The 23,275-nt window shown below is 42.1% G+C and overlaps 1 protein-coding gene across 10 annotated transcripts in view; it reads right to left on the reverse strand.

The window, feature by feature from the left end:
* DNMBP (dynamin binding protein) overlaps nt 1–23,275 on the reverse strand; it is a 126,333-nt gene that overhangs the window by 24,211 nt on the left and 78,847 nt on the right. For 8 of the 10 annotated variants that reach the window (XM_027112296.1, XM_027112292.1, XM_027112293.1 and 5 more), the window contains 2 exons: nt 2,712–2,905; nt 1,756–1,855 (listed from right to left, as the gene is read on the reverse strand). In XM_027112296.1, the coding sequence (XP_026968097.1) occupies nt 1,756–1,855; nt 2,712–2,905 (294 nt within the window). Of the gene's footprint in view, nt 1–1,755; nt 1,856–2,711; nt 2,906–13,807; nt 13,916–17,193; nt 17,281–23,275 lie in introns of those variants that run through there. The other 2 variants (XM_027112298.1, XM_027112299.1) reach the window with 2 other exon arrangements.

Genomic DNA, 23,275 nt, shown 5'->3' on the forward strand with positions numbered 1-23,275 from the left:
TTGATGAGCTGAGTGAGCTTTTGGAACTGGATCACTGATTGAGCCCTAGATGACAGCAGCCCAGGTAACAGCTTGACTCCAACCTCATGAGAGACCCTGAGCCAGAATCACCTAGCTAAGCCACTCCCAGATTGCTGAACCACAGGAAAGTGACCTAACGTGTTTCTAGTTTTAAGGCACTAAATTTTAGTATAATTTATTACACAGCAATAGATAACTAACACAATTCCCTTGTTTATAAGAAATAATTGTTTTTCAAACATTTTGACAATGACCCACATGAATAAATACATTTAAAATCATGACTCAGGGCTTCCCTGGTGGCACAGTGGTTGAGAATCTGCCTGCCAATGCGGGGGACACGGGTTCCAGCCCTGGTCCGGGAAGATCCCACATGTCGCGGAGCAACTAAGCCCGTGCGCCACAACTACAGAGCCTGCGCTCTAGAGACCGCAAGCCACAACTGCTGAGCCCACATGCCACAGCTACTGAAGCTCACAAGCCTAGAGCCTGTGCTCCACAAGAGAAGCCACCGCAATGAGAAGCTTCCGCACCGCAATGAAGAGTAGCCCCTGCTCGCAGCAACTAGAGAAAGCCCGTGTGCAGCAATGAAGACTCAACGCAGCCAAAAATAAAGTAAATTAATAAAAAAAAAAATCGTGACTCAGTATACATATACAAAGAATTGGAAAAAAGTTTCAAAAAACTATAGTTATTATTTACAGTACATTCTGATATTTTCTATTTTATTGGAAAAATATATATTGGGTGCTAATTTTTTTTAGAGACCATTCAGTAGTTTTTTTTTTTATTAATAAGACTATAACTAAAGAAAGGCATCCTTTTTTTTTTTTTTGGCCACATGGCTTGCGGGATTCTTAGTTCCCTGACCAGAGATCGAACCCAGGTGCCCTGAAGTGGAAGCTCAGAGTCCTAACCACTGGACTGCCAGGGAATTCCCAAGAAAGGCAACTTTTTTTTTTTTTGGCAGTACGCGGGCCTCTCACTGTTGTGGTCTCTCCCGTTGCGGAGCACAGGCTCCGGACGCACAGGCTCAGTGGCCATGGCTCACGGGCCTAGCCGCTCCACGGCATGTGGGATCTTCCTGGACTGGGGCACGAACCCGTGTCCCCTGCATCGGCAGGCGGACTCTCAACAACTGCGCCACCAGGGAAGCCTGAAAGGCAACTTTTTGAAGATCAATTCTCCACGGCATTTCTACATGACTTGGGACAGCTCTTGTCCCAGATTATATTTCCAAGGATGTTAATATAAACAGAAAGCCTTGGAAGATAGAGATAGATTCTCCTTCCTGGACAGACAGCAGGTTTGTTCCTGACCAGAATAACAATGTCTTCTTCCTGTACAAAGTTGGACGAATCTGCCAGCAGCCTGCTATAATACTGCGGTTTATCTAAGTGTGATTGGTTCCTTAGCTGTAAGATAAACCCACTGTGTTACTGGGTTCTAAACTGATCTCATGACCCACTAACAGGCTGCAACTGTTGGTCTGAAAAACATCATATCATGTGACAACAAAAATTTCTTCTATTGCAAGCATCCTCTATCACCTCAAGGTATATAAAAGGAGAAGCAGGGGCCAAATAACCTTCGAACTAAGTAATTAACACTTAATTTTCCTAACAAAACTACTCAGTACCAGCTGGGCCCTTCTTCCCCTGCCTCCTACCTATGAAATTAAACAAACAAACAAACAAAAAAACCTGCTTCTGAAACAATGGCAGGGGCTCATACCTACGGCATCGCTGATTTCCAGATCAGCCAATAATTGCTTTGAGACCTTAATCACCATCTGCATATTTCCAAAAAGTCCCTCAAAATCAATGTTTGGTATCTAAGAAAGGAAAACAAAACAAAGATGCATAGAAATAAAATTAACAGCATATCATTCACATTAGGAACATCTCTTCAAAGGATGATACAAAAGCTGCTCAAGGTTATCTTCACTCACTCTCACGAAGTTTCCAGAATGGGAACATCTAACATCGCCTTTAGTGTCACCGTCTGTCCTTGATCCAACTACTTTCTGCTCCCCCCTCCCCCCACTACCATAGTAAAATGACCGTAGAACCAATTTCTATAATTGTACTGGGACACAAATTCCACCCAGTACCCAAAATCGGATGGCACCGTCCACTTCCTAGAGAAGTTCTGTGAGTGACTGCTCCAGGAGTCCACACTCAAGCTGAACCCAGTGGTCAAGTAACAAGCAATAGGATCGTAAATCCCTGGGATACCAATAACGTTTTTTCCCTATCTTCGGCATCTAAGAGAGTGTCTAGCATACACATATTAGTAAGACTTTCTGGAATAAACCTTATACAATCAGGCGCTACAGCCAGGTAACCCACCATCCCCAGACTTCATTATATTATTGCACAGCCTCCCAGTAAAGTGACAATCCCAGACTCACTGGAACTGTTTTCAGGAGCCACAGAAACAGGAAATGTCCTAGGAATTATTGCAGTAACTTAAGTTAATAAGTTAATAATGGACTTGATAAGTGACAGGATGGTGAACGCTTAAGTTGATGACAATTGTAAACTGGGGCCCTTGAATTAAGAGCAGCAAACCCAATAAATTTTATTTCAAACCCAAAAAATCTTTGTGGTGAAAGCTCCCATACCCTAATGCATCAGGCTTGGAGAACCACGTTCAAGGCAAAGCTAACTTTCTCCCACAGTTCCCACCTGTGCCTGCTGCAGGGGTACCATGATCCGCTCCATACACATTTCCAGATCCCGAATGTAGTCTCTCTCCGTCTGAAGAAGTTCCTCTATCACCTTGGCTCTCTTCTCCAGCATCCTCTGCTCTGGGCTTTCAGTGGACACAGACTCAGAAGGGGCCACTAGTGCTGAAGACTGGGAGGAGAGGAGTGTCATTTCTAGAAAGGAAAAGAGAACTGGTCAGTAGCTCTGGGTGTAAAAGCAGGCCTCTGCAATAGTTTCAGTTGAAAAGAACACATTCTTTGAGAACCAAAGGTCTCGCAATTGTCAATCATCAGGAAATCTGATCCTCAAGTCAGTTCTAATCACGAAGATGAAGAGCTTAGAAAGCCATCCCTGCAGAAAGAACTTCTCCCATCTGCGATACCATTTCTAGAATCTGTCCTAAAAACAAGTAGCTGGCCCATTTTATGAGGACAAATCAGCGTCTACAACCTCCTTGGGAAAGAGGTTGAAAGAGGTGCTGTTCTTAAAAACAACTGCTTGGTTAAGAATCTGCCAGCCAATGCAGAGGACACGGGTTCGAGCCCTGCTCCAGGAAGATCCCACATGCTGCGGAGCAACTAAGCCCGTGCACCACAACTACTGAGCCTGTGCTCTAAAGCCTGCAAGCCACAACTACCGAGCCCGTGCGCCACAACTACTGAAGCCTGCGCGCCGCAACAAGAGAAGCCACCACAGTGAGAAGCCCGCACACTGCAATGAAGAGTAGCCCCTTGCCACAACTAGAGAAAGCCCGTGTGCAGCAACGAAGACCCAATACAGCCATAAATAAATAAATAAATAAAAAGAACTGCTTTCACTTAGTTAGGTATAAAACCCGTTTCATGAACTTAGCAGCAGAAATACCAAGCTGGAAGTTACAAATACTGATACAGCACATTAAAAATAATATATGGGGAACATAATAATGCCAACTAAGGGAAAGACAAAAATTAGGTAGGAATTATCTGTCTGAGATCTGGGTGACTGTAGGGCCCACCTTATTCCAGTTACTGTGATGGTGGATTAATATTAGCATGTAATAAAATATGTAAAAACTGTTTAGATTCTCCCTATCATAACATTAATGAAGGGGACTTCCTTGGTGGCTCAGTGGTTAAGAATCTGCCTGCCAATGCAGGGGACACGGGTTTGAGCCCTGGTCCGAGAAGATCCCACATGCCGCGGAGCAACTAAGGCCTATTGGTCACAACTACCGAGCCTGCGCTCTAGAGCCTGCAAGCCACAACTACTGAGCCCACTTGCCTAGAGCCTGTGCTCCCTAACAAGAGAAGCCACCGCAATGAGAAGCCCGCGCACCGCAACAAATACCCAACACAGCCAAAAATAAATTTATAAAACAACAACAACAACAACCAAAAAAACATTAATGAAGACTCACAAGCAAGTTTTGCTACTTCAAATGTCCTGGAAGATACAAATGTCCTATAAGTAGGAAGTTCTTTAAGAGTATTTTCAACAAAAAAAACCTCTATAGAACCACACCACATGCTAAGAATGAAAACAAATATGTATTTTGTCATTAACTTTTACAAATACCTGCTACTTAGATACATATGAGAGAACTATTATCTTATGCATGAGATGGCATTTGTTCATTTAAAATGAATGTTAAATGCTAAAATAAACAACTGAAAAAATTTCAACAGTGAAGCAATCTCTGCTGTTTACTTCAAATTCCTTAAGATCCACTTTAAAAAATGACAAATTTGGCAAGTAAACATACTAGCAAGTCTGAGTATGATTACAAGAATATTTTTACCCAGATCTAAGAAGCAAAAACACAAGTGTTCAAACTACTTACGGAAAACTAGGCTTTCACAGCAGATTTTAGTCTCCAAAAACCTTCCCCACTGCTCCCTCTCTAAGAATTTAGGAATTCCAATGTTTAAAAAGTGTAACCCAGATTCTGGTTTCTAAAAACCACTCTTCAGTAAAAGGAACCAGAATTCTTCATGTGGAAAGGGCATGCAGCCAACTTGAAGTAGCTCCCACTGGCCAAATCTGTACAATTTGAGTATCAAAATAACTAAGCACAGCAAAGCATTGTAATTCATTGACTAAAATAAGAATCCACGAGCTCTTATTGATAGTATATAAGTATATAAATAAATGGGGGAGAAGCGAAAGCTCTTTCTTATGGTAGAATGTCAGCTAATAAATATAGAACAATGGAATTAGAAAAATCAGTATTTTGCAATCATCGGAATAAAATTTGGTTCAGGAACAAACCATCAGTGAATGATTGTGGTGTTGGTGGTAGGGTTTTGATGATGATCGGGATATCTACATAGTTTTGAACTAGTTATTAAAAATTATTACAAAAATGAAAAAGTGACTCTAGAGTGGAGAACTGGGTTACACCATAACCTAGTAATCAAAATTAACACGACCAATTAGGGACAAATAGACATCATGTGCTACCAAATGCCAGGTCTAGAAATAATACAATATCCCTATATAGAAAGACAGTCAAAGATGCATAATCTGAAATGAATCTTGAGGAAACATCAGACAAACCTAGGGGTTTGCATCCTTCAAAATGTCATGTCATAAAAGACAGAGGAAGCCTGAGGAGCAATTCCCAATTAAAGGTAACTGAAGGACTTCCCTGGTAGTCCAGTGGTTAAGACTCCAAGCTTTCACTGCAGGGGGTGTGGATTCCATCCCTGGTTGGGGAACTAAGATCCCACATGCACATGGTGCAGCCAGGAAAAAAAAAAAAAGGAAGAAAGAAAGAAGGAAGAAAAGATAACTGAAGAGATGACAAATAAATGCAATGTGTGATCCTGAACTGAATCCTGATCTGGGGAAAAAATTGCTACAAAGGACATTAATATGTCCTTTCATCAGGACAAGCTGATGAAACTGGAATATAGACTATAGATTGGGTGTATGATTAAACCAATTAAAAATTTCCTGAAACGGACAGCTACATGTAGAAGAATGAAATTCGAACATTCTCTAACACCATATACAAAAATAACTCAAAATGGATTAAAGACCTAAATGTAAGACCAGATATTATAAAACTCTTAGAGGAAAACACAGGCAGAACACTCTGACATAAATTGCAGCAAAATATTTTGGATCCCTCTCCTAAAGTAAAGGAAATAAAAGCAAAAATAAACGGGACCTAATTAAACTTAAAAGCTTTCTCACAGCAAAGGAAATCACTGATAAAATGAAAAGACAACCTACTGAAAGGAGAAAATATTTGCAAATGATATGACCGATAAGGGATTAATATCCAATATATATAAACAGTTCATACAACTATACATCAAAAAAACAAACAACACAGGACTTCCCCGGTGACGCAGTGGAGAAGACTCTGCGCTCCCAATGCAGGGGGCCCGGGTTCGATCCCTGGTCAGGGAACTAGATCCCACATGCATGCCACAACAAAGAGTTTGCATGCCACAGCTAAGGAGCCCACTGGTGCAACCAAATAAACTAATAAATATTAAAAAAAAAACAAAACTCTATTTCGAAATGGGCAGAAGAACTGAATAGACATTTTTCCAAAGAGGAAATGCAGACGGCATATGAAAAGATGCTTAACATCACTAATCACAGGGAAATGCAAATCAAAACCACGATGAGATATTAACTCACACCTGTCAGAATCGCTATGATCAAAAAGAACACAAATAACAAACGTTGGCAAAGATGTGGAGAAAAGGGAACCCTCCTACACTGTTGGTGGGAATGTAAACTGGTGTACCCACTGTATAAAACGGTATGGAGGTTTCTCAAAAAACTAAAAACAGAACTACCATATGACCCACCAATTCCACTCCTGGGTATATATCTGAAAAAAACAAAAACACTAATTCAAAAAGATATATGCACCCCAGTGCTCATAGCAGCATTATTTACAATAGCCAAGACATGGAAGCAACCTAAGTGTCCATCAACAGATGAATGGATAAAGAAGATGTGGTGTGTATACATATACACACACACAATGGAATACTACTCAGCCATAAAAAAAGAACAAACCGTTGCCATTTGCAGTAACACTGATAGACTTGGAGGGCATCATGCAAAGTGAAATAAATCAGACAAAGACAAATAATGTATAATATCATTTATATGTGGAATCTTTTTCTTTGGCTGCTCCATGCAGCACATGGGAGCTTAGCTCCCTGACAAGGGATTGAACCTGCGCTCCCTGCACTGGAATCTCCGAGTCTTAACCACTGGACTGCCAGGGAAGTCCCTTATATGTGGAATCTAAACAATACAACAAACTAGTGAATATAACAAAAAAGAAGCAGACTCACAGATATAGAGAACAAACTAGTGGTTACCAGTGTGGGCGGGGAGGGGCAATAAAAGGGTGCGGGAGTGGGAGGCACAAACTGCTGGGTATAGGATAGGCTCAAGGATGTACTGTACAACACAGAGAATACAGCCAATATTTTCGAATTACTGTAAATAGAAAGTAACCTTTAAAAAGTGTATTAAAAATTTTTTTAATAAAAAAATTCCTGACATGGCACATCTATGGTGGTCATGTATGAAAATATCCATATTACACACTGACACTTACTAAGGGGCATAATATATGCAACCTAGTCTCAAACAGTAAAGAAAAAAAAGTGTGTGTGTGTGTGTGTGTGTGTAGAGAGAGAGGGAGAAAGTGAGCAAGAGAGAAAATGAAAACAAAAATATGGCATAATGTTAAATACTGGCAAATGTGAATAAAGGAGGATCTGTGTACCACTGCAATTTTCTATAAATTTGATATTATTCAAAATAAAACTTAAAAAGACATAATTAGAAAATTTCTCTTTTTTTGGTAGAATGACAAAATTTCAAGCATAACTCTTATTTCATCAGAAATTAAGTAAATCATGATTAAATTAATTGTAGTGTACAAAAAATTGATTTTCAATGGCCTTATTTTAAATTTTCTTCGTGATTTCAAAGCTACAGAATTTCAGACCCAAATATGGTTTCAGAAGCTGTAAGTTGAGAAGAGAAATTCACCTTAAACACAGGACTAAAAAGCTCTGGAAAGGGAGAACACTCACTGAATTCCTACCACGTGCTAGGTGCTTTATGAGTTATGTCCCTGAACTCATTTAATATTCACATCAAAACTCTAAAGTAGTATTACTATTCCCATTTAACAGATAAGAAAACCTAGCCTTTGAGAGACTGACCAACTTGTCGCAGCCTATGTGATAAGTAAATGGCAGTTCTGGAATTTGAATCTAAATGTATTTAAATCCACTTAATCCTGCACCATTCTGCCTCTCTAGCCTGGAATCTCAATTTAAAAAGGTCAGGGCCGGGGCTTCCCTGGTGGCGCAGTGGTTGAGAGTCTGCCTGCCGATGCAGGGGACACAGGTTCGTGCCCCGGTCCGGGAAGATCCCACATGCCGCGGAGCGGAGTGGCTGGGCTCGTGAGCCATGGCCGCTGAGCCTGCGCGTCCGGAGCCTGTGCTCCACAGCGGGAGAGGCCACAACAGTGAGAGGCCCGTGTACCGGAAAAAAAAAAAAAAAGGTCAGGGCCTATTTGCTTCAAATCTTAAAAATTCCCTGGAAACTATTACCTCTCAGGAATCAAAGTTCTATTAATTATAATACTTGAAAGCATAAAATACCAGCAAGCACTCATCAATTAGAAGTCAGCAACTTACAACCTAAGAGACACAATTAGATTTTTATTTATATTTAAAAAGAGAAAAAGAAATGGTAACAATTCTTCTAAAATATCAGCATGCTATTTTTTCCCTGCAGGTAGATTTATAAATTCTGGAACAGACTTTAAAAAACAAAAAGGAGAACAGTTTAGCTCGATCAAAAATCCCTGTGGGGTGTTTTTACTAAATTGTGTTTCCTGGGCACCACCCCTGAGATTGATTCAGCAAATCTGGGTGGATCTGCAGTTTTAACAAAATGCTAGGTGCTTCTGAAGATGCAGGTGACCTCCAGGCTCCACACACACATGAATTAATACTCAAGGATTAAATCAAACTAGGAATACCTGGCTTGAAATAGCTGCAAATGTAAAATTGTTTTTCCATTATTCCAAATATACCCTAGGGGGGAAAAAATGATCAACAATTTTACTATCTGGGACACCAAAGTGAGAGAGGGGGCCCCTCACCCTGAAAGCCTTTGAATCGCGCACTCCCCCACTCTTTAACTGGGGGAACCCTGAGAAAGTCCATTTTCACCTCTGGGCCTCAACGTCCTCATACGTACAATGAAGATAATAATACCTGTTTTGCAGAACTGTTGAGCAAATTAAACAAGGTAATTACTCAACACAAGTTAGTTCTCCCACAACGGGCTAGAAAATGCTACCTGTACCAGGTTAAGGTAAAATGCACCGAGGAGAAATGGTTCAGATACCATAAAGTTCCACTTTTCTATAAGAACAATAAAATCTGGGGATGCGGAAGCACATGGAGGAAACTGAGGCCCAGTACCAGCCTAACAATAAAAGTTGCAGACTAGCCCCACTTTCTTCCTAGGGCGGCCCGGGAGGCGTTAGGAGCTGGGGCTGACTGCACAAACTTACTACTGTGATAAAGCAATTAGGGATGGGTTGTTTTTTTTCTTTTGTCCCACCCCATCCCCTCCCCCGCACAAAGTCCCCATCCCACTCCTTCTCAAGATATCCTCACCCCCTCAGGTTAGTGCATGGTCCCAGGCTCATACCTCAGTGTTCCTAGGAAGCGATTCAGTTAACCTGCAGCTTCCCACAACTCTACCAACCACATTCCAAAGCAGAGTTAAAGAGAAAAGCCGCTCACTCTTCCCTTGCCTCTGAAAGCTGGCTCCGTCTTTGCTGGGGAAAATCTTTGAACCCCAGCGAGGTCCCAAGCCGCACTTGAATGAGGCGGCTAACTGTTCTACCTGCTTTTGTGAGGCTCCAGCAACCCCGGAACGTACCTGCAGCGCCAAAATTCTGGTGCAAATGTTCCCACGGGTGGAAGGGCTGGCAGGCAGAGCAGAATCTTCCCAGAGCTCTGGAATGCTCCACAACCCCCTAAAATCCTTTGAATAGGGTAGGCATTTCCCCCAGGCTTTCCCATATTTACATATGAATCGTCCCGAGTCCTCCAGGCTATCACAACAGGGCGTGTTCTAAAGGACGGAGCTGGAATTCTCCAATTCCTGGACTGAGATGCAGAAGAGCGGGCCCAGCTCTGCTCAGACTCAATGCCTTTTCCCTATTAGCTTTCCTTTCCTAGTCCTAAAACAGCCACAACTCCACTTCAGGAGTTGTTTTTTTTTTAGGTTTGTTTTTTTTTAATGTATTTATTTTTGGCTGCGTTGGGTCTTTGTTGCTGCGTGCGGGCTTTCTCTAGTGGCAGTGAGCAGGGGCTCACTCTTCCTTGCAGTGCATGGGCTTCCACTTCCACTGCTCTTGTTGCAGAGCATGGGCTCTAGGCGCATGGGCTTCAGTAGTTGTGGCTCGTGGGCTGTAGAGCGCAGGCTCAGTAGTTGTGGCACACGGGCTTAGTTGCTCCGTTGCACGTGGGATCTTCCCAGACCAGGGCTCGAACCCATGTCCCCTGCATTGGCAGGTGGATTCTTAACCACTGCGCCACCATGGAAGCCCACTTCAGGAGCTTTTAATCACGAGTTTTATCTCTTTTTCCTACCCCTTGCTACATTTTGTGTTTTTTTGGATACTCTTTTCAGGGAAGCAGTCTTATGATAAGAGGCAAGGATGTAAAGGGGGCAGCATTTGTCTACTTTTCTGCCCTTAGGACCTCTCATTCGGCAGGCAGTCCCTCTCCCTGGCCAGGCACAGGCCTCACTCCCCCCGCCCCGGTCTTGGTACTCTAGGTACCTTACCCTAAAGCCATCAGAATGCAGATCTTACCAGGCTGGTCCCAGGACAGCAAGAACAGCACAGAGTAATTCACTGGAATTGGGAGCCATGCTCACAGCTCACAAACATTTACATTTTAAAAGAAAGTGAGGAAAAGAAAGTTGCCGAACAACATGCCATTTTTGTTTAAAAAAAGAAGGTGGAGGAAGAGGAGGAGAGAGGGAAAAAGGGAGAGAAAACATGCAAAAACCTCTACATATTTCCATATACACACATATAATATGTAAGTGCACAGAAAAAGGTCTGGGAAGAGAATACACTACACTTCTCAGCGAGTTTTGCCTCAGAGAGGGAACTGGGATTTGGGATAGAAGGATCAATGGGGACTTGAGCTGAATCAGTACTTTTTAATCTCACAAGAATCTATTAATGTATTGCCAGTAATTTAAGACAAACTGTCATGCTAGCCAAGATTCATCTCTACTAGTGAAATTTTAAGCAATCTGAGAGAAGAACTTTTGGTAAAGAGCCATCCCACTGCTACTAGGATGGCACCATTGACTCCTGAGGCTTTACTGGATGGTGCCTAACTCCCGGGTTGTTGCTTCCCTCCACCATCGAATGGAGCTCTTTTTAACTTTAAATTTTACCACATATTTATATGGCACTTACTCTATGTGTCAAGCATGGTTCAGGCACTTTACAAATACTGGCTTATTTAACCCTCATCACAATCCTACTATCGTCCCCATCTCACTACTGATGAATGAAGAGAAATTCAGTAACTGGCCAAGTATGTGGAAGATGTGAGCCCACACTGGCTCCAGAGCCTGCAATTGTTACTCTGCCTCTAGTGCTTTTTCCAGGCAGGCAAATCTTGGGAACTGTGACCTGGAAATCTACTTGTGGGTTTTGGTGACCACCTGGTAGCTAATGATAAAATGATGTGATTTTAAAGCACACTTAACCTCTGTAGAGCCACAGGTCACCCACCATTAAGACTGTGAACAATTATGTATTTAATCACATATACATATGTTCACATCATTATAGCTGTAAAACCCTACTCAGTATAACATAAATAATCCCCCAGACAGAATCAAATCTAGCAGTGTCATACACAGTAAATATTCAATAGTATTCCAGACAATTTATGGCAGAAATTATGTGCAAGTGAAGGGATGTTTATCAGTGCATAAAGAAAATTTAGAAACCACCAAAATTTCTCCCAAAAGGGGCCTGTTAAATAAATTGCTGTGTATCTGCATAACAGAATACTATTACAGCCACTGAGATACAGATTTATATTCATTAATACAGAACATTGTCTCATGTGTGTTGTTAAATGGAAAAAGATTACAAAAGAGTTTGTGAAAGAACTGCAATTTTGTTAAAAAGGGAAAAATATTTTCAATGCACATATTTGAAAATGAAAAAGTCTTGGTGACAAAATTCTGATTTTTTTCTTTTCTTTTCAACTTACTGTATTTTCTAGTTTTCCTCTAGTGAACATATAATATTGACATGACAAATAATAAGGTGGAAAAAAGAACATTTGCTATACAACAAGAATACTCTACTACTCAGTCCTCTCTCAATTACCCTGTTAAATCCCTTTCAAATTCTTTCCTCACTTTTTTATAATCTGAGATTTCTTTCCTGACCTAATCCCTTCAAACTGCTGAAGAAAATGGGTAATAAAACACTTGAAATAACAATTTGCTAGTCTAATAAGAAAAGCAAAAAAAAACCCCACCTGCTTAGCAATCTGTCTAGAAAACTCTGAGAGGAAGCGATCTTTGTAAATTTGTTCATATTCCCACCAGGCCAAGTAGGGGATCATTAAGTCCTGGTTTTCCATGTGACCACATCACTCCAGCCGGCCCACCTAGCCCCACCACTTCTTTTCCTTCAGCACCTATGTTACTTGTATTTGGAGAAAGTTTATCCTGCTCAATGTTAAACTTTCAGCACTGTGGTCCCTGACTTTTCTGTAGGACTCATAGCAGATTCTTCCCGGATCATCAGACTTCAGGGAAGAATCTATTATATTTTGGTCCTAAATCTCAACAGTAACTGAAAAAACTTTCCCTGTGCCTTTTGCTCAGTGACTGCCTTGCCTATTTTGGCAAGTAGCCTCCATCCAGCACAATCCCTGCTGGGAGGGTTTCCACCTCGGGAAACCCATTTCCCCCTTCTTCTACCAGGGCCTACCCTGGCCTCTAAAAGAAGAGCAAACAAGAGTCAAGTGCCCAGAGTACAAGAGTCTGCAACTTCTTATGCTGCCAGGATAGCGAAATTAACACTAGATCCTCTGAAACACCATTTTTGAACACTCACCAAATCCTAGAAAGGTGTGCTGTTAGGGTGCTTAAAACTATCAGGTTATTATTATTGTTGAATCTTTAGGCAGCAGAAGTGAAATAACCAAGAAGGCAAAGATAGTTTTTGTAAAATAATAATTAGAAATAAACCATCACTGTTTAATAAGCAAATTTTGATTACAATCAGCCAATAAAACTTTACATGAAAACTTTATTTTCAGACACACATCTGATGTTTTATTTACCAGGTCTCTTGAAGGAAGGTATTATTGCTCTTATTTTTCAAATGAGAGCAAAAAGCAATGAAATGACTTGCCTGAGACCACGCAGCTAATAACTATTCAAAACAAGCATCTCAAGCCGGTGCTTTCCATCAAATGTCAAGGCCTGTTCTGGGTTGCATGGCTTTCTGATATGAGTGTGGCTGTTTCCTGCACTGTATTTCCATTTTTTTTTTTTTTTTTTTTTTGCTGTACGCGGGCGTCTCACTGTTGCAGCCCCTCCCGTTGCGGAGAACAGGCTCCGGACGCGCAGGCTCAGCAGCCATGGCTCACGGGCCCAGCCGCTCCGCGGCATGTGGGATCTTCCCGGACCGGGGCACGAACCCGTGTCCCCTGCATCGGCAGGCGGACTCTCAACCACTGCGCCACCAGGGAAGCCCTGTATTTCCATTTTTGATAATAACATTACAGTGATGTCTCAAATTTTGCTCATTAACAGGACCCTCTGGTTATTTTTCTATCCTACTCTAGAAAACCAGATTTTCTTCAGCTTCTATTAGTTTACTTTTATTCCTTCCACTTTTTCTCACAGTTTATGTATCTTTTAGAACGGTGTACAAAACAAAACAAAAACCAGTTGATCTGAGTTATAATCCCGTTCAAAGTTTTAATTACAAAAATATATGAAAATATTGAATAGAGAGCTACCAAGCAGACTGCTAGGAGATGGGGCAAAGTACAGAAAGCTGAAAAGCCCTCTAAAGCTTTCTTCCGTCTCAGGCAAGTCATTTCATCTGTCTGGTCCTCAGGAACAGCAAACCAAGTGGCGTGAAACTAGGTGGTCTTAGACATAAATTCATGAAACAAAACAATAATACAAAATAGAATGAACTTAAGCATTACGTATTTTGGTTACATTAATTTAAAAGGGTGAACCCAGTCTTTCAAAATAAGGATTCTTTCCAAGTGTGATCCAATATTTTTATGGTAAAATCTGATTAAGCCTAGGATATCAGTTAGTACTATCTTATTTTCTAGCTGAAACCTGGGGAAAAAAACAAAACCTCAATATGAGGGAACATAAATTGGGTTTTCCCTGGGACCCCAGTCATTCATGCTGTACAGGCTTCAATGAGCTCTCGGAATCCCAATAGTCACTCTGTTCCCCTGTATCTCCCCTGGCTTCCACTTCTAGGGACACATGTGGAGCTGCTTCTAGATCTTGAGAGGGCAGCAGGCTCAGTGAATTAAGGTACTCAGACTACAAGTCAGAAGATCTGGGGTCTAGCCCTGCCCCCACCTTACCTGAAATGTTACACAGCCTCTCTGGGCTGTTGTTCCCAGGTGTGTATAACAGAGCAGTTGAGCCTCTTTGGTTACTTCCAGGCTCTAAAATCTTATGTACTTTCCTACTCTGTTACTTCACTTACTCCTCTTGGTTTGGTATAACTACACTAGTCTCTAACTAGCTCCACAAGGAGTGTCACTTAGTGTGTCACTTAGTTACTAACCTGGGCAGTTAATCACTTCCCCTCCCCGAGGTCTGTGCTATTACGGAACATAGCACAACATATTTTAAGTATTTGTTACCTTATTATTCCTTGAACATAACAAGCTCAGCTTGTCTCTGTGCTTTTCTGCTTACCTACTGTCCTTTTAGCCCTGTTAGATGAAGGCTTCTCTAGTCCTTGGATTACTCTTTTCTCTAAACTTTACTTCTTGAGTAACAACACAAAATAATACTTACTATTTATCTTTTGATGTACATGTTCTGTGCCCTCAAATAGAATATTTCACTGGATAACAAATATTCATTGAGTACCTACTGTATGCTATGTAAGGGTCTGGAAACACCACCTTCACTGCCATCATGGAGATTAGAGTCTACTGAACTTTTCTGCATACCTAATCTGTACCTAATTTACAGTAGGTAGCACAGCAACCAGCACTTAAGAGAAGGCACCAATTATTATTATTATTTAGAGTGCCCTACACATTGTTCTGCATGATTGTAATGAAAAACACTATGCAAAGATTTTAAAAAATCATTAAATATCCTAATTTTTGTTTGTCTTAAGTACTTAGCTGCCATACCTATGACACTGGGGTAAATAAGGTTTCAATCTTCCCCTGAGGGACAGAGGGTGGAGAGCAGAGGAAACTGAATTCCATATCTCCAAATCACTGAGGAAAGGACTAGAGGAATTCTACAATAATTTTTGTCTAAGTATTGCTGTGAGGTCAATGGTAAGTGGAAGCATCTCCATATTTCAGTAGATGCTAAGATGCGCACTTTTTCATATTTTAACATTTCAGAAATGGAAATGTCTTTTCCAATCAATAGCATGTTAATTAAAGTCTTCTAGGGACTTCCCTGGTGGTCCAGTGGATAAGACTCCACGCTCCCAATGCAGCGGGCCAGGGTTCGATCCCTGTTTGGGGAACTAGATCCTGCACGCATGCCGCAACTAAGAGCCCACATGACACAACTAAGGGCCCACATGCTGCAAGTAAAAATCCTGCATGCCACAACGAAGATCCCGTGTGCCACAACTAAGAAGCCCACGTGCTGCAACTAAGACCTGGGGCAGCCAAAAGTAAAAATTAATTAATTAATTAATTTTTAAAAGGAACTAGTTTAAAAAAAAGGCTTCTAATTAGAAGTCTTTCTTTTTAAAAATTTTTTTTATTTATTTGTTTTTATTAAAAAAAAATTTTTTTTTCATTTTTGGCCATGCCACTCTGCTTGTGGGATCTTAGTTTCCCAACCACAGACCAGGGATTGAACCCGGGCCCTTGGCAGTGAGTCCTAACCACTGGACCACTGGGGAATTCCCTCTTCTTTCTTTCTAATGCTACATAAATTATTCAGTGTCTTACAATAGATGGTGTTTTAGATTCAACCAAATGCAATATATTTCATCTGTTTGCCTCCTCTCAGCTTCTGATTTGAAGGGGTTTCTTGACACCATGGAATGAGGTCCGTGATCTAGAATCTAGCCCAGCTCCCTGCTGTGCGGCCATGCACACAAATGTGTATCTTCCCACCAGAAATGACTTGCATTGCACTGTCACACCCCTGTGACTTGACAGCCTGATGTTTACACAGTTCGGGCACTTTCTGGTTTCTCAGGAAATATCAAATTGGAAAACTCTGCGTTAGGGTGGGAGTGTCAAGTTTCTGAGCTCCCAGCCCAACATTCCTTTGAAGGCTGGGCCTGCCGTGGCACTGCAAGTTAGCTGCTTGAATTCACCCCCCTCCCACTGCCCCCCCTTCAACATCCTCAGGTCCACAGGAATGACAATGCCCTAGAATACTGCCTCTTCCTATCCTACCTCAATTTCTTGCCTTTCCTGGTTATCTTTTTGCTTTTACAGAGACCTGGGATCTTCCCAGAGCAATATTCCTTTATCGATGATGAAACATTACATAAAAATAATGTAGGTAACAGCTTGTGGAGAAAGCAGACAGTCTAGCTTACTGAGACTACCACACATGATCCCAGTAGGCAGGACCGCCTTACTTTCTCTAAAGCTTCGATTATCTCCCAACTCTTGACAAAATAGGGCCCTTCATTTATTTCCTTTTGCCTCCACATATTTTCTCATTCCCTCTCCTTTGCTTCCTACCTACTCATCTATCTTCAAACAAGCACTGACATCTGATTTTAAAAAGTAAATACACGAAAACTTTGTTCAACTCTGTGCCCCCCTCAGCCACAGTCACACCTCTTTGATGCTTTCTATGCAAGGCCTTGAAAGAGTGGTCTTCATGCCCTCCCTCTATGCCCTCCCTCCCCCATCTAAATCCTTTGCAATTAATTTTGTGTCATCACTATATTCCAGTAATATTGCCTTTTTAGTCAACCGATAACCTCAACAAACCCACGGCATCATCCTTGACTTCCCTGCAGCATCTGAAAGTGTTGGCCATTCTCTCCTACTCTATGCCCTCCGGTTTTCTTCTGCCCTCCCCTAGTGTTCCTGCCGTCTCTCCTCCTCCTGTCCCACGCTGTGGGCGTCCCCTAAGCCCAGTTCTCAGACGCTTGTGCTTTCCCCAGCCATTCCCATCCTCAGAGAAGTCATCCACTCACAGTGTCAGTGATCATGTCTCAGAGGGTGAATCACCACGTGCAGGTCCAGCTCTGACTCCTTCCTCAGGTTCTGGTCCAAACTCCCATCTGGTTTGTAAGATTTCAATACGCTAGTTCTTCCCCACACCGTGTTCCTCTTTGTCACCACAACTCTGCATCTTTGCTCATAGGCTTTCCCCAGCTGGGAATTTTCTCCTTGCTTCTCTCTTCCTATCTCAACCCCACTACTCCTTTAAGCTTTAGCTCAAATTCAAACATCTTCCTAAAGTCTTTTCCATTAACTCAAGAAAAAATTGAGCTATTCCTCTTCTGATTGTCCATAGCATTAACTGTCTATGCTAGATACTTCTCTACTTTATTTAATTATTCATATTTTTATATTTTGTCTCTTCAACTGATCTATAAACTCCCGTGATGGGGAGGGGTTGGGGGGAGGTATCCTTCCCTGGATACCCCAATGCTTGGTACGGTGCTAAGTACAAACACTAGTTAATAAACACCTGTTGAACTGCATTCAAAGGGGATATGGGATCTATGTGCTGGTATAGTATGATTGATGATGATGATGATGATAGCAGCTCATGTTTATTTAGCATTTACTATGTGCCAGGCTCTGTTGCACTATTCTGAATATTTGCACATCTATAAACTCACCTATTCCTCATAATACTATCATGTACGTACATTATCTGGTTTTGTTGATGAGGAAACTGCAGCATAGAGACAATAAATAATTTATACAAAGTTACACAGGTAGCAGGGCCAAGGTGGGGGAAGGTACCTAATAGTTCTTCTTATTGCAGTTATAAAATTGTATTTGAATCATTTGCTTATATGCTGCTTTCTGTTTAAAACTGTGAGCTCCTGAAGGCAGGCACAAGTCTTACTCATCTTATCCAATGTCTCATTAGGGACACGGCTTGCATTTGGGGCAGAACAATTCTTCACTGTGTAGGATGGCCCTACACCCTGAAGACATTTAGTGTCCCTGGTCCTTGCCTCATAAATGCAAGTAGTCCCCTGCACCCTGCCATTGTGACAACCAAAAGATATCTCCACCCATTTCCAAATGCTGGGGCTGAACTCGCCAAGCCTCAGAAAGCCTCCCGCCTCCAGAGCCCTCTACATACCAAATCGACACCTCAACAGTCCCTAGAGCTCTGATTTAAGCTAGGTGATTCCCCATCCCAGCCTTCACTACTGCCATTTGGACCACGGATGGATACCTAATCAATGAACGGTTAATTCATATGATGAGGCCTAACTAAAAAACTCAAGCTGAGTCAATTATACTCTCTCCTGGGAATTTGAATTAAGAACTACCAGGCAGGGCTTCCCTGGTGGCGCAGTGGTTGAGAGTCCGCCTGCCAATGCAGGGGACACGGGTTCGCGCCCCTGTCCGGGAAGATCCCATATGCCGCGGAGCGGCTAGGCCCGTGAGCCATGGCCGCTGAGCCTGCACGTCCGGAGTCTGTGCTCCGCGACGGGAGAGGCCACAACAGTGAGAGGCCCACGTACCACAAAAAAAAAAAAAAAAAAAAAAGAACTACCAGGCAGATTAGATAGAACAGAGGCAGAAGCTGCAAGAATGCCCCGGAGAGTGTTGGGACAACTGTGGTTATGTGCAATCTAGTGAAGGAGTAGAAAATATAAGTGGAAGATGTTGGTCTGTGGTTAGAGAAGACCAAGGCAGAGGCTCAGAGAACAGCAAAAACATCTTGAGGAAAGATGGCCTGTGAGAGAGGGATACAGAGAAAGCGAACAGCTGGTCCACGGGGTACCTGGCGTCAGTCCACTTGTACTACAACAACAGCCTTAGCCCTCCTCAGGGTCTTAAGGTCGTTTCTGTCTAACCAGAACATAGTACAGTGTTTGGTACTCAGTAAATTTGTTAGATAAAGATACATGAATGGCTCATGTTTGTTAAAACAGAACCAAATTAGAATAAAAGCTGCAAAAAGGGCTCTGAAAACTGTAAAGCATGTAAATTAAAGTGGTACCACTATTACTACTGCTGATGATGAAATGCCACAGTTCATTCTGCTGAACTTTTGTTACTGCCCAGTTAATTCCTAGAAGCAGGCCCCTGGTCTCTGGAGGGGCAGAGACCTCTTGGCACCTGCTATACTCATGGCTTGTAAGCAGCCTATGAAATTAAGAAGGATACAAAGCTAATGCCTTGGGGACTTCCCTTGTGGCCCAGGGGTTAAGAATCTGCCTTCCAATGCAGGGGATGTGGTTCAATCCCTGGTCAGGGAACTAAGATCCCACATGCTGTGAGGCAACTAAGCCCCCATGCTCTGGAGCCCACATGCCACAACTAGAGAGAAGCCTGTGTGCCACAATGAAAGACCCCGCATGCCACAATGAAGACCCCGTGTGCCACATGTAAGACTCAATGCAACCAAATAAATAGTAAATAAATATTAAAAGAAAAAAAAGCTAATGTCTTGGATTGACTGGCAGATATTTTATTCCAATAGTCTGAATACAGACTGTAGCTATAGAGATATATTCACATACTCGCAATGAAAAGAAACCTTGACTCTGAGAGTCTTAAAAACTTTGAACTATCTGTGTAACACTGGGAAAAGTGCCTTCAAATCTGCGCAGGTTTTTATCTTGGGAGAAAAACAAAACAAGATTTTCTTGCTCCACTGCAATTACTGTCCACACTTTTAAGGAACCGCTTTTACAGTAGGCCCTCTGTATCCACAGGCTCTGCCTCTGACGATTCAACCAACTGCAGAGCGAACATATTTTTAAAATCCAGAAAGTTCCAAAGCAAAACTTGAATTTGCTACACTGGCAACTGTTTAAACAGCATTTACACTGCATTTACAACCATTTACAGAGTATTAGGTATTATAAGTAACTGAGATGATTTAAAGTATATGGGAGGATGTGCATTAGGTTACCTGCAAATACTATGCCATTTTATCGAAGGGACTTGAGCATCTGTGGATTTTGGTATCTGCAAGGGTGTGAAGGTGGCAGTAGGGTGTTGGTCTTGGAACCAACCCCTCGCAGATACAGATACCAAGAGATGACTATATATCCCTCATCACCACTTCCCTCCTAAACTCCCTGTAATACGCCTTGTGTCTCTGTTGCTCCTATTCCTCACCTCATGTCCCAATGGTCTTTACTTAGAACACATCCTCTCATAGCTTTGCCGCATGTAACACAGTTGAACCCACCCCATTCGAAGCCCTTCTCTGGCTCCCATAACACAATACTTTTCTGCTCTTCTACGTTCATTTATTTGAAATGAACCTAAACCTGCACTTCTGGCTTTAACTGTGGTGCTGTAGTAAAAGCACTGGTCTGGGCATCAAGAGACCCAGTTTCTATTCCTGGTCTAAGGATCGACCAGTTACCTTGGCCACACGGTTCAACTTCTCTGAGCTCTGTCTCTTCATTTATAAACTGAGTGAGTTGGATTTAAGTATTTTTTCACAGTGTGACTCACATTTTACATTGTGCTTCAGTAGATACATACATACATTTATCTAATCCATGTATGTATGTGTATATACACACACTCAGAAGTATTACATGCTTACTTTTACTACATGAGATGTACTTGAAACTTTCTATTCATTTCTATTTTATTTTTCAAAAAATGCTAGTTGTAACCCACTAAATAGACTTCAAAACCCAATCACGGGTGGTTACCCACATGTATAAAATACTAGACTTGTTGAAATGTCAGGTTCCTTCTAGTAATAATATAAGAGGATTTTGTGTTGTAGCCTTCCAACCTTGAACCATTAGCCTTAACTCACATCTGGATTCCAGCTTTCTATTTTTCTCTGTAAGAGTTCTTCATTTAGATATCATAATATCACTTAAATTAACCTAGTTAACATGGAATTTGAAGCACCAGGTCCCCTTCCCATCAAAACTATTTATGTTATTAGCAAGTGTAAAATCCTAGTGTTGACTTTTGGTCTAGTAATGGTAGAGTAACCTACATTGTACTAACCTCCCTACTGAAAATTATTAGCAACTCTGGACAAGATTTTTTTTTTTTTTTTTTTTTTGCCATACGCGGGCCTCTCACTGTTGTGGCCTCTCCCGTTGCGGAGCACAGGCTCCGGACGCGCAGGCTCAGCGGCCATGGCTCACAGGCCCAGCCGCTTCGCGGCATGTGGGATCTTCCTGGACCGGGGCATGAACCTGTGTCCCCTGCATCGGCAGGCAGACTCTCAACCACTGCGCCACCAGGGAAGCCCCCGGACAAGATTTTTTAAAAAAAATAACTGTGTGAAGACACTAGAAAGCCACCAAAAGCAGCCAGACACTGGAGGGGATACGACTCGAAACATGGCTGGAAAACTAGGTAAGATCCCTATTTACCTGATACCTCCTCCCCCTACCCCAAGGCAATCCCTAGTCTTTCAGCATGCTGGAGAATAAAGCAAAAACTGAGAGCCAGCAAGTGGTAATCTTACTGGGCTGCAGAATCAAAAAGGTTCTGGGGCTCTGAAGTGGCTTGATGTTAAGGGAGAAATCCTGCAAAAGAGTACGCTGCAGAGAGGACAGCCCCAAAATCTATGCAGAAATTCCCTTCAAATCCTTGAACTGTGCATGCAGTGATGAGACTCCAGGGAACCCAGCAGAAAGCAATAACAGCTGGAGGCTAAAGAGCCCGGCAGATATTCAGAACTCTCTGCAGCTGGGAAGACAGTTTGAAATCTGAGTCCCTTCAAATCAGGAAGTTCAATAAATATGTCCAGTGTTCCACTTAGAAACCTCTGCAGAGCCGCACCTTAGGAGTAAGGCCCACCTCCCAGGAGCCATACCCTAGGACTAAGGGCAAAACCGTAACAAACCTGCCCTAACAAAAATCTAAGCTTGAGGCCTTCACAGGAGAAACTGATAAGAAAGGTGAGGGGAAGGAAAAACCCTGGCAGACCAACTTGGTTTCTAGCCTGGAAGATGGTCGAGGAGCAGGCACTGAACAGCGCTTTGTCTCTCAGATGCAGCAGGTGGAGGGTGGGGAAGAGTGGGGGAGAGGAAGGCACGGGCATTCCACTTGGGTAATTACACCAGCAAACACAGGGTGCGAGGGCAGATGTCTGTCCAGTTGGGGGAGGGGGGTCAGTCTGGATCTCAGCAGGGTGGGGACCATGCAGTGACAATTGGGGTAGCGGAAGGATTTGTAAGGGGGATGAGAGGTGGGTAGATAAAAGATGAAGAAATCATAACTTATGAGCACCTACTATGTCCCAGACATGTGATTGTTTTATTTATATTATCTTACTATGAGACAGGTATGATCATCTTCATTTTACAAATAAGAAATCCAAAGCTCAGAGAAGCTAAGTAATTCCTCTAAAGTTACACTATTAGTAAATGGTGGAGCTGAGATGTGCATTCAAGGCAGAAGACCAACTCCAAAGCTTGTTTCCTTTCTGTAATTAACTGTTGTAACTGTGTAACTTTCAGGAAGGGCAGTGGCACATGTGCTGTAAAACAGCTAGCAAAGAACATTAGAAAACAAAAAGATCTCTGGGACAGACTAAGATTTTGTTACAAGTCAAGGAGGATATTAGTGGTATAAAAAGGGGTGTCAATATGAATATACTATCAAAAGTTAGTTAAGTCCTCAAGTAGAGAGAGAGTTGTAAAAATGGAAATGGTATAAAGTGGAACTGAGCTGATTTCAGAGAGCTCATAGGGCATATTACAACACTCCAGAGAGAAGGGTTTGACTGCTAAGTCAAACAGAATAAACACAATTAGGAGGCTTAATACAATAAGGAACTAAAGATAGGAAACAAAGTTCATCTAAGGAACGGCTGTGGGGGAAGGGAAAAAGAACGATGCAAAAACTAACCTAAGGAATCACAGAATCAGATTTTTTTTTGAGCTGGAAGGAATTTAGAAGTCATCCAATCCCTATCATTTCAGAGCAAAAATGCACCTAGGAAAAAACACCTAGCTGCTAAATATCTCAGCCTCCCAACTAAAGCCGGGTTTCATTTTTATCTTTATAAATACAGGTAGAAAGCCTGCTTTGTCCAAAATGGTGCCCTGGAAATTCAAGTTAAGTCAAGCCTGTGTTGAAAGACCA

Source organism: Aethalodelphis obliquidens, unplaced genomic scaffold, assembly GCF_003676395.1.
Source record: "Aethalodelphis obliquidens isolate GAN/ISIS:26980383/991018 unplaced genomic scaffold, ASM367639v1 scaffold11, whole genome shotgun sequence".
Taxonomy (NCBI): domain Eukaryota; kingdom Metazoa; phylum Chordata; class Mammalia; order Artiodactyla; family Delphinidae; genus Aethalodelphis; species Aethalodelphis obliquidens.